Source organism: Triturus cristatus, chromosome 10 (genome assembly GCF_964204655.1).
Source record: "Triturus cristatus chromosome 10, aTriCri1.1, whole genome shotgun sequence".
Taxonomy (NCBI): Eukaryota; Metazoa; Chordata; class Amphibia; order Caudata; family Salamandridae; genus Triturus; species Triturus cristatus.
Genome location: NC_140593.1, coordinates 884,941,536 through 884,954,258, shown reverse-complemented (window position 1 = coordinate 884,954,258; position 12,723 = coordinate 884,941,536). Strand labels below are relative to the sequence as shown.

The 12,723-nt window shown below is 45.5% G+C and overlaps 1 protein-coding gene across 17 annotated transcripts in view; it reads left to right on the top strand.

Annotated features, from left to right (window-relative positions):
* Positions 1–12,723, top strand: part of LOC146796177 (uncharacterized) — a 1,057,178-nt gene that overhangs the window by 662,873 nt on the left and 381,582 nt on the right. For all 17 annotated transcript variants that reach the window (XM_085628582.1, XM_085628595.1, XM_085628592.1 and 14 more), the window contains one exon: positions 1,800–2,084. In XM_085628582.1, the coding sequence (XP_085484708.1) occupies positions 1,800–2,084 (285 nt within the window). The remainder of the gene's footprint in view (positions 1–1,799; positions 2,085–12,723) is intronic.

The window sequence follows — 12,723 nt, the reverse complement described above, 5'->3', positions numbered from 1 at the left end:
CGAAACCGAAGCCCTATTTTCCGACGGACAACTGCTCCCGTTCATAGACTTGGCCGAAGAAAGCGGGCTTCCTGCCGGCCAATTCCTGCTACACAGTCAGATAGTGGCGGACTGCAGACGGATCTGGGACCTGAGGGACGTGGTACCCACGCCACACCCGGTATTGCACACACTACTACTTATGGGGGCGGGCAGACACCATATCACATGGATCTATAAATCCATCATGGAACTAACACGCATACCACTGACACAACTACGGCTCCACTGGGAGGAGGACTTCGACCGCAACCTCCATGATAGAGAGTGGCTGACAGCCCTAGAACACCACAAAAAAGTGTCCCGCAACCAAAGATTAAAAAATGACCAGTTTAACGTGTTACATCGCGCTTATCTCACGCTGGCGCTTTTACCCGTCATCCAACTTTGAATGCCCCCGCTGCCACACTCCGGATTCCCCATTTATACACATGTTTTGGACATGCCCCGTGATACAAACCCTATGGACGACAGTGCACACCACCCTACAAACAGTCACAGGCCTAACAGATTTTCACACATGGGGGAGGCATGCGCTCTAGGCATCTTTAAACACAATAAACGAAAGAAGGTTGAGACCAAATTTGCTCTGCTGGCCGTGCTACTAGCGAAACGCAGTGTGGCAGTGCACTGGCGCGCAACAGAGGGTCCCCCAATAGCGGCATGGTGGGGGGCGGTGAAGAAATGGGTCGCGGCTGAAGAAGACCTCATCCGTCAGGAGGAAGCTCGTGGCATACGACGGCATCCCATTTCGCTAGAATGGGCGATGCTCCTGCATGACTTTAAGCAAACACACGCTAGTGGCACAGAGGGCCAGCTAGACACCCAGGTGGCACCTGGACCAAGCGCATGTTAATCCATCCACGTATCTCCTTCCCCCCCCCCCCCCCCCCCCTCTGCTACTCCAGCCCACTAATCGGGCTACCATCCAGGACACACGATATTAAACAGGATAGGGAAAAGGGCCAACAGGTGATGGGATGGCACGGGGCTCCACTACACTTGCCCCTGCCTTATGCGACCCCAAGACCACCCCCCTCCCCCCAACCCCTCATTCCCTGAGTTACAGACCCCCAAATTCAGTTTGGAACCTGGATTTCCATTTGCTGAAACCTCTTGCAGGGGACTATGAACTAGAGACTGTCATACGAGTCGGAGAAACGAGGTAACCTTACCAACGACCGCTTTCGCATTCCCTCCCGGCAGCTCCGGCGGCGGGGTTCGGGAGGTCTCCCTCCATAGTTTGACTGATTAATTACTTGCTCAATTGTCCCGCTGCTCATTGTCATGACACTGTTAATGTTGATTATAATACCACAGCAGTCAAGTATGAAGTGTGCTTACTGTATGACATGTATGCTGATGAAATCCAATAAAAAGGTTTAACAAAAAAAAAATATGACATTGTGAGCATGGATTGATAAAAAATAAATAAACTGTCTCGCTTGCTTCTTAAAGAATAGTTTTATTAATGCCAACCTCAACATTTTTAATGTTATCAACTTCAGAAGGATGAAAAACTGAGCTGGCACACGGAAGTACAGACCTGTGACCTGCTGGAAGCTAAATTATGCATTTATGCAGCAGCCAGGCAAATCACTGAGCTATCTTGTAGATGCCCATTGAGAGGAACTGGAGCTTTTGATAGTGATGTTGTATGTTAAATTATTGTTCTTAAGATTTATAATTCTGTTAATTCACAAAAAAATGAACTGACTCTTAGTAAATATATTTTCCTTCTTTTTTCACCTTTAACACAGAGGTTACTGCGGGAAACACACACCTGCATGGACTAATGAACTGTCTGAAAGATATACCTCTGAACAGGCCAAGCATGACCTGCCCCGCTTCAAGCACACCCCCTCATGTGGCAAGTGGGAAGGCTGGTTGTACTGGCTTTAGTCCTACTAGCAGCAAGGCCGGAAGCATGGCCAACAGTAGGTACCAGCCTCCGGTGCCTTCCAGCATGTATCCAACTGTCATCAGACATGAAGATGGCCAACAGAGGAGGCCAGAGATCGGGGGACGGCGAGTGAACCCCGATGGTTAGTATAACAGTATATGTTCAAAATGAGGTTGATAGTATGCACATAAGAAATGTCTAATAATGTGCCTTGATGATGTCTGACTAGGTTTACATCAAGTAAGTTTGACATTATACCTTGAGGCTACATTTAACAGTATACCCTGAGGGTAAGGTTGACAGAATACACTATGTGTGACTATGTGTCCTGAGACAGTCGTTACTGAGCAGTATACTGTGAGGGCACTGTTGTTTACAACTGGAGTCTCAAGGCCACTGAAACCATAGCACTTCATTTGGCTAACCTAATTCTCCAGCATTGCATCTTTCATAGATTCACTTGCTTGAAGTTGCCTCAGCGCTAAGTAATTTACTTAGAAAGAGACATATGCACTTGATTGACATTGCTTTATCCACATACTTTATACAGTCTGTCCTTATTATGTGGTCCAAACTCCAGCCAACGAAGTAGAGGGAGACAGATCTTAACTCACTTTAGGCTCAGCAGTTCTGATTTTCTAATGCAGTTGCAATTTTCTTTAGCTTTGCTCCCAGAACCTTGATTTTTCAATCCTTTTTCCTTATTGGGCTGCTTCAGCCTCACTTTCAGAAAGAGGAAGCGTTCGCCAGTGTGTTATCTCATTATTTTGTAGCAGCTGTAAACCAGGTAGATCACCTGAAGGGCGTTTGATACAATGGTCAAGATCTGCCTTTTAAAGGGTTGCATTGGGTGTGGGACATAGATCTTTATTATGATTCACACAGCAATTTAATGCATTTATTCTGACCACAATCCAGACTTCTGGTCACCTCCTTTAGCTACCACTCCCCTACTACAATGCAATCTCGGTTCAGTTGATGCATCCACCTTTTAAACCCATGCATGTCCTAAACAACTTAATGTTAAATGTCCCTTTTCAGTGACTATTAAGTATACCTAATTTCTTCAGAAATTGCCTCCTTAATTGTAAACTTGTGCTCCTTGTGAAGGTCATGTGTGGTTTCAAGAGGGCGGGCGATATTATGGCTTGTTTTATGGTCCTTATTTGTACTTCTCTCTGAGGTGGGACTTACCTTTGTATTCCTGTCTATGCCCTTCTAGGCTTGGCCTGAGGCTTGCTGGGCTGCAGGTCTAATTTTGACTCTGAAGCATTATTTGAATCACCAAATTTCCAAGAGTCCTCTTCTCAATCCCGAAGCTCCTCAGGCATCCATACAGCATTTTGGTATCAAGTGGTCTTGACCATAGTGTGTGGTACTGACTGTCATGTCTTTATTGAAGGGGATTTTTATGACAAGCCATGGAGCGTGAACACCATCCCTTGCTTGGAGTTGAGACTCTTTTGAGGTCGCTAACCAAGGGTAAGACATCACCATGCTGATGGTGACTTATGAGGATTAGGAGACAGAGAGTGAACCTCTCCCTGACCTCTTCTCTTACTGATGGGTCAGTGGATGGAGTTGTCTATTCAGACACTCTCACTGCCCAACAGCAGGCTGATTGCAAGCAAGTCTTGCAAAAGTTTGCTGATCTCTCTTCCTTGACCCCTGACAAACTGGTGTACCCATGATGTGGACACTGGTGACAGTGTACCTGTCAAGAACAAAATCTATCGACAGTCTGATCAGTTCAAAGAAAGCATCAGAGCTGAAGTCAGCAAATTAGGTTCTTTGTGGACTGTAGAGGGCTCAACTCTGTCACCAAGACAGATGCTCACCCTATCCCAAGAGCAGATGAGTTGATAGGCAAATTGGGTGCAGCCACATTTCTAAGTACATTTGACTTAACTGCAAGGTACTAGCAGATTGGCATGGCACCAGGAGCACCTAATGGGCATTATCAGTTTACTGCTATGCCTTTTGGTTTAAAGAATGCCCCTGTCACCTTCCAAAGATTGGTGAATCAAGTCCCTGCTGGATTGGAGTCCTTTAGTGCAGCTTATCTGGATGATATTGCTGTCTTTAGTTCCACCTGGCAGGATCACCTGATCCACCTTGGGAAGGTTTTAAAAGCCCTGCAAACTGTAGGCCTAACTATCAAGGCATCTAAATGCCAGATAGGGCAGGGAACTGTGCTATACTTGGGCCACCTTATTGGTGGAGGCCAAGTGCAACCCTTACATCCTGGACTGGGCAGCTCCAACAACCCAGACCCAAGTCAGAGCATTCCTTGGCTTGACTGGGTACTACAGGAGGTTTGTGAAGGGATTTGGGTCCATTGTGACTCCCCTTACAGAACGTGCCTCCAAGAAAATGCCCAAAAAGGTAAACTGGACAGTTAGCTGTCAAAAGGATTTTGACAGCTATTACCACCTATTACTGTAAGACCTTGCGGTAGGTTCAAAGAGTAGTCTGGATAGGTCATGAAGAAAGGCATTGCGTAGTACAGGAGGCATGTAAATGCATATAAAAGTGATCACCTGGCCTACCAATGTCCCTGTCAGGGCAATGAAGAGGCCATGCGGGTCGCATGTTTCATGGGAGATCTTGAAAGGGGAAGAGCACTGCAGCAGGATCACAACCCCTCAGGATCCAAAGTGAAGGAGCAAGATGGTGTTAGCGTGAATCTACGCCGCGCACGACGTGCACATCGACCATCAGCTATGCGGACTGACCAGCGAAGTTGAGCCTGAGAGGGAGCAGGACGCGAGTGATTCGGCTCCACTATCACGCTAGCAACACGGACAATCTTTGTGGATTCGCCGCGCTAGGAAGAGCGTTACATTTTTATCTGAGACACTGACTCCTGAGCTACTTTGTTGCCATTCTACTCGCTCAGTTTTCTTTTACATTAATGCTATCAACAAGAAGACGGCAACGGAGCCTAAGTATGTCCGCCAAAGGCGGAAAAAAGAAGACGAAGGCAGCCCAACCCGTGCAAACCAGTACTGCCCTCGGGGAAGCAGCGACATCGGACTGCCCGGCTAGAGGTAAATGAGAGGCTAGCAGCCTCAAAAGAACTACGGGGAGACTTGGGGGTGGTGGGGGCGCAAAAGAGGGCTCCCAACCGACTATTACAAAAATGTTTTCTGGACCCAAAGTACCACCATTTGTAACAGACACTGGTTTAGATACTACCCCCCTCGAGGACGAACTAGATGGCTCACTCGCAGAAACACAAAGGAGCGGGAACCTCGATCTAAAGTCTACCATGTTAAAAGAAAGCTGCCCCTCTGTGCAAACTAAGGCAACTCATTCCCCCGAAGAGCAGGCGGATGATCAAAGTAGCTTAGAAGGACTACAGGCCTCAGTGAATATATCTGTCAATTCACTCTCAGCAAGTGCTCTCACTATTGCTCCCATTGAAGATGCTGTTAGACCCAAATCAGACTTGGGCTCAATGCCACTTCTTGTTTCTGCCATCTCAACCTCTCTAGGCTCAGGCTTCGCCACGCGGGCAGTCAAAACTGAGACTGGGCCAAAACACCTAGTAACAGATATTACAGAGTACATTCTTGGCGCAGAACCTAATCCCGGTCAACGAGACCCCTGGACCCCAGAGATCAACGGGGAACATTTCTACTCTCTCTGACGGCTCTCTGACATCTTCTGATTGGAATCAAACTAGCTCAAGCGAAGACCTCAGCACGGATCCCTCTAAAGGTACCGGAACTGTGCAGCGTCAGAAGAAAAACAGAAATCAACCTAAAAGACGCAGTCAGCTCAAATGGGACTATTCAGACTCACAAATGTCCTATCCCCTTTGCGAAGAAGCTGAACAGACTTTGATCTGGGAAAATATTAAACCATCAACAGAAAATATGGCAGAACCCTCTTTAGCTTCAATTCTAGCTTCTATTAAAGAATTTCAAGAAGAGGCTTGTTCAGATAATTGAGCAGCTAAAAGGGCTGCTAAAAAATTACAAGGGGGCTTGCGAAAGTTAAACAAAATTTGCACCGACATCAGTGAGTGGGTCAGTATGGTTGAAGGACGCGCAGAGAGTCTAGAAACGGAAGTAATCACCCTAGAAAATCAAGGGTCGGCTCATGACGCATGCCTGATGGACATTAGGATGAAAATGGAGGAGCAGGAGAATCGACATCGCAGGAACAACCTCCGCTTGCTAGGTATTCCGGAAGGTGTCAAGGGAGATGACCCAAGGTGTTATATCTTGTTGAAACTTCTGCGCGAAACCTTCCCGGATCAATCGAACTGGAATTGGGACTACGAAGTCCAACAGGCGCATCGTTTCCCCTTCAACTTGAAACAACGACGAAATGGCAGCTCATCTGATGAAAAACCCAGGGCATTTCTAGTGTTCTTTGGGAACTTCCTTCTCAGACAATTTGTCTATGATCATGCCTGTCCGAACTAAAGGGGGCTAATGGTGTGATGTTTTTTGCCAAACCTGACTTTTGCCACACCACGGTAGAGCGCAGATGGCATCTGCGCCAACTAATCACCCCCTTTCAGCAGCTAGGAGCCCAATTGTTTTTAATGAATCCTGCCAGATTGAAAGTTATTTTGAATGGGTCCACTCGGACCTTTGTGTCTGAGATTAAGGCAGGTGAATTCCTGGGGGAGGTCAAGGCAAAAAAGGGAGCAAGTAAAGGTTTAGAGTAAATTAACTAGAGGGAGAGAAACATGGTAATTTAAGGGAACTAATATAAGTATTAGTCTAAAGGAAGGCCTTTCCCTTCTCACACCTGATGGAATGGGATGAATGGGAGGCCACCTGCCAGACATACACTCTGGGGCTACTCGATAGATCATCAGGCGTTGGGGGCTCTCTCTTAGTTGTTCTGACCTTATGGATATACCTTGCGCTCTTTCCTCATTACTTTTCGCTTTTCTCGTCTTCCTCCTTTTGGGTTCAATCACGCATGGTACAAGTTGATTAAGGCTGCTATGTCTAAACAAAAAAGCACAAGCTACGGCTGACTAAAAGTTTAGCACTTAAAATCCCAATGTTCAAGGTAAAAGTTCAGTTCCTGTGCACAAATCTTCCGGAGTACGCCGTAGATCGACTCCACTGTAGGCCAGTAATAGGAAAGAAGAGCAAAAGAGGAAGGTGCACCAGTTAAAAAGTCCAGGTCCAAACAGTATCTTTGATATTCCCTTTTTAATTTTCTTTATAAAAGACTCACAGCCAACGCGTTTCGTTCCACACTGGAACTTCTTCAAGGCTGAAAACATGCAACATAACAACATATAAATGACATCAATAACACAGAAGAACAACACATACCACAAAAATATGTTTTTGACCAAGTTTCACAAACCTTACAAATACAAAAAATACATAAATTATAAAAAATTATAACAAATTATAAAGAATATATATCGACTCCTAATAACAACATCAATAGAGTATATAGAGAATCAGTAAAAGACAAACATGTATATCACATATATATTCCACGATAAAAAACACAAACAATATTGCATAAACATATTTAAGAGCATTTCTAATCCCTATCCAGGGTGTGTCACTATATGGAATTAATTTTAATTTAAATTTAAATTTTTAAATTTTAGGCAAGGTCAGTTCTCTAAAAATAGCCACATGATTCTACAAAAGAGAAAAAAGAAGAAAAAAAATGGAAAATATCGATGGAGACTCACCAAATTAGGATTCTTTATGGCAAAAAAGAGAAACGAAGTGCAATGTAACGATGTCCCGCGTACATGAATAGATTTTCACAATCAATATTCTAATGGAGAGTATATATGAATTAATGTATTAGAACCAAAGCATAATAGGATAAAAAAGCCAATCAATCCAAGAAATACGGGACATATTGAGAAATAAATACACCTTCTCATAGTGGGAGGGCGAGAAAAAAGAATAACAAAACCCGCCCTTCCAAAGAGCTGTTATCAGATATCCGTAAATACATTGAAAACCAGATTTGATGCATAATAATAATCATAATTAGAAAAGGAGTAAAATTCTTAGACGTAATAGTAATCATAATTAGAAAAATAATTAGATTCTTAAGTGTAATGATAATAAAGCCGGCAGTTACTAATGGTAAAAGATAGACTCACCAATAAGTTGGATATTTTGTAGATTTCATTTTTCATATAAGAACAGAATGTCACCAGCGTCAATAGTAGTAACCTCAAATTAATAGTAGTCAAGGTGTCGGCTCCATAGTACGAGCACGATCAAAAAGATTCCAATATTCTATAAATAAAAACGCAAAAAATAGGTGATGTGCTAGTATCACCCCCAAGATATAGGTCAGTACCCTGATATAATAAAGTGAATAAAATATATTATATAATTTCTCATAAAAAGCCCCCCTTCTAAGTACCGATAATTGATCAACCGTACCACGTTGTAAAAGGGGCATACAGGAAGCAAAGTCAGCAAAACGCTAATGCCGACAAGCGTGCCACGAGTACAACCTAAATAAATACTACATGTGACAACCATTTCCCAATCAAGTTTACACACTGATACCATTTGTAAGTGGCGTATACATCCCGTGCGATACAGCGATATAGAGGAAAGAAGTAAATCCATAATGTTTGTAAGTACTACAAGTAATTCAGGTAGCAATAAAGACAACTCATACCTGGAAAATCCAGCAACCCCAAAGAATCCTGGGGACTTTTTAACTGGTGCACCTTCCTCTTTTGCTCTTCAGGGCTGATATGTCTCTCTGCTTAAATATAAGATGTGGCCATGCGGCAAGGAGCTCTCACTAACAACCATCATTCAGGGTTTTCCTGGTTGCTCTATGTATGGGGGAGGGAAGGATGGGGTGTTGGGGGGTTACTGCACTGTGGTGATAGGGTTCACGTTATTTGAAAGTATGATAATGTTAGGAATTGCAAAAACACAGAAAAATAAGGGAAAAAACATAGAAAACATTGTGAGAAAGTGCCATCTTTCTTGCATGGTATGCCCCCACTTTTTGATGAATTGCTGATGTACTTTGACTGAGTGTGCCCTGGGCTCCTGCCAATCATGTGCCCAGGGCCTGTGTTCCTTCCCTAAAAACTGCATTGAAGCCTAAACCCAATTGGCATATGTGTCCACCTGTCAGCCCCTGGTAAATGGTACCATAGGTACCCAGGGCCCTGTGACCAGAGAAGGCCCCTAAGGGCTGCAGCACTTATTGTGCCACCCTTAGAGGCCCTGTACCCTGACACACACACACTGACTTTGCAGGCTGAGTGTCTTGGTGCAGAACCAAACAAAGAGTCGACATGGCACACATCCCTGTGTGCCATGCCCACAAACACAGTGCCCTGGCATACCTCAGTCACCCCTCTAGTTGGGTGCACTATGGTGTGGGTACAGGTGTATGAGGCCTGTACCCCTACAGTACCCAGGTCCATTCCTGGGCACTGTAAGTGCAGTGCTGCCATTAAGGGTATATGGTGCTGGGAGGTCATCATCACGAACTCCACAGCACCATGATGGCTACACTGAAGACCGAGAAGTTTGGTATCAAAATTCTCAGCACATTAAACCCACACTGATGCCAGTATGGGATTTAATGTAAGGTGCACGAAAGAAGGTCAACTTAGAGTTGCCCCCTGAACCTAAACCACAATCCACGTCCTGCCTGAGAGGCTGCCTAGGCTGCCACCGAGCAGACATTTTGCTGGACCCCTGGGTAGAGAGCCATCCGCTCTTCTGGGCCTGCAACAATGCACATCCTGGGCGAGGTGCTAGGTCTCCTCCCCCAGGATGGGCAGGGGAAGCTCCAAAGGCATGCCACCTTTGTGAGCCTCCCCAGACCATTTGCTGTACTCAGCAACTGGTCCCCACCGGTTCTAGCCCCCACTCTGGCTGGAAGACTGGCGGGAAAGCCCAAGTGAGGAAAGGGGGTGTGCCAGCCTCTGCCAACCCCACCCCTCAGGTGGGGAGGCGAGGTGAAGCACAACTCCAGGCTCTCGCCATCTTGAAGATGGGAAGCCCTACCCAATCAGGACTGGGCTACTGCCCCCCTCCCACAGGAGAGTGGCAGGATAGGGGGTGTACCCACCCCAGGGAAAGGGACCCATTGGTCCCTGCCCTTTACCTACCTGTAACGCCCCTAAATTTAGTATTTAGGGGCGTAAGAGAGTAAGGTTATATCTGACTTTAACCTTCCTTCCTCAGATCCCGAATCCAAAACAAGAAAGACGAACAAGAAGAAAGAAGACCTGCCATGCAGCTGCTAACAAGAGGACGACACCAACTGACTTGGCCCCAGCCCTACAGGCATGTCGACCCTCGAACCTGCTCCTGCTAAAACCCGGCGTCTCCAGCGGATAGCAACCTCGAAAACCCCAGAGGACCTGCCTGCCTTGCTCATCTAAAAGACTGGGACTCCCACGAGCAGTGGGTCTGCTCAAAACAAGCAACAAACCCTGGTGCCAGCCAGGAACCGCGAATCCAGCACACTCTGCACCTGCCGAGCCCAGCCTGTGCCTGAGTGGACAAAGACCACGAGGATTTCCCCCCGGCGACTGTGACCCAGAATCCAGCACCCAAGGACCCTCCTCGACGCTCCTGACGACGCCTGCAGCCTCAGAACCAGGGACCCCTCCAACCGCGACCAGCAGAGGGTAAAATTTCCCGACGCCAAAAAGCACCCCTGCACCTGGCGCCCTGCGGCCCCCTGTGCCCAGCTCCTGGGTGCCTACTTATCCTACAGCTTCCCAACTTACCTCTCGAAGTGGTGGTCGCACCTGAAGAATCTTCGTCCCCGAGCTTGCAGCCTTTGTTCATCTTACAGCTTCTCCATTGAAATACATTGAGCACCCGACGGCTCAAAAGCACCCTGCACCCCGCCGCCCGAGTGCCCCTGGAAGTGCAACATCTATCCTAAACTACTTCCCCACTTGCCCTGTGTGAGTGACCAGGAGCCCAGCTCCCATGGCCGCGTGGCCTGCCTGCTAGCATCCACCAACCAAAGGCCCCCTGCCCACCATAGGCTAACATTGGCCCTAACTCTCTCTGCACCCGGCTGCCCCTGTGCCGATGAGGGTGTAACAACTGTACCTACCTGACCCAGGGAAACCCCTTAGTCTATCCCCAGAACCTTAACTCTGCCAGTCGAATACTTACCTGAAAGCCAATAATCTACATTTTCTCCATAGGGTAACATCGACTGGTTTCACTTGAAAATTCTTCTAAGTGTCGAGTTTTGAAACTTTAAAATATTCACAAAAAATCAGCCGATCAACGAAAACGAAATTACTCACCTGTTATCAGGAGAGATCCCAGTCCTGGATCTTGGTGCCCAGCACTGACCCTGAAAAGTAATTACAACTGTACTTACCGATAACTTGATTTTCCTCCATAGGATAACATTGCCTGGTTTTTGCCAGGAATTATTCTAAGTGTCGATTTTTGAAACATACAAATATTCCTTAAAAATCGCCTGTGTAACAAAAACGATTTCTTTCAACTGTTTACAGGAAATGCACCAGGGTTGAATCCAGGATCCAACCCTGAGTAAGAAAATCATACGCAAAGTAATTGAAATTGCATTTAATTAAAAACTCCCATTGAGCTCAATGTTATAATTGTGTTTGAATTGTGTTGCCTATTGCAACAACTGTAACTATTGCATTTAAAAGTCTATTGTTAGTAAAAAGTATTCAACTAAAGCATAATATTCTGAGAAAGTATTTTGATACCTATTGTTGGTTCTAAAATAAAACAACTATATATTTTTATATACAAAACAATTGGCCTAGAGTTCAGTTCTTGAGTGTGTGAGACCATTTGCTGACTGAGTGTGTACAACAAATGCTTTACACTGTCCTCTGATATTGCCTTACTGCTCGACCAAGATACCACTTTAGAGAGTAAGTTTATATCTGACTTTAACCTCTGCCAAACCTCTGGGCACTGTGGACTCTGTACACCCTGTACCTATTTGGGGACAGTATATACAGAGCCACTTTCTTACAAACATAGAAAAGTGAAAGAAAAGAAAAAGGGAAAAATGTACAAACTCAGTAAACATATGGCACTAGTAGGAAAGAGTCTTCGGAACAGTCAGAGATCTCAGTACACATAAGATGAAAATCATGATAATGTGGGATACACAAAGGGTATGTTGGCCAAATTTGACTATATGGGGGAAGGGAAAAAAACAAACATATAGTATGAGCAACCAAAACTTCTTAAAAGTCGTGTCAGTAAATATTTGCGGCCTGAATGACGCCCTGAAAAGACAGAAGGTTTGCGCTTACTGGGAGCTGAGGTAGTTAACCTTCAGGAAACACATATAGAAGGATCCCAGAAGCACCTACTGAAGACTTTGGGGTATAAGGTTATTGGAGGAACCACACAGGGGGCAAAGATAAGAGGGGTAGCGGTTTTGATACAAAACAGACGTCCAGTAAACTCAAACAGGGTGAAATCTGACCCTCTTGGGAGATGGGTTATTGCGGAATGCCACCTTCCTTTTCATTTGGTTTTTACACTATGCTCCATTTACGGGAGTAACACTGATGACCCCGGGGTTATTAATTGGATTACAGGAGAACTAGCACACTGACCACTTCCAATAGTCATCTGTGGGGACCTAAACATCAATTTACCCAGCAGTTGGAAAGCAAGTGATCATTGGCCCTGTACAGGCAGAAAGCCCAAAGTATATTAAGCCTTGCATACGTTAATCCAAACTCATGGGCTTAGCGATTTGTGGGCCGCCTTAAAATCCACTCAGCCGGGCTATACATACTTCTCAGCTCCGCACCT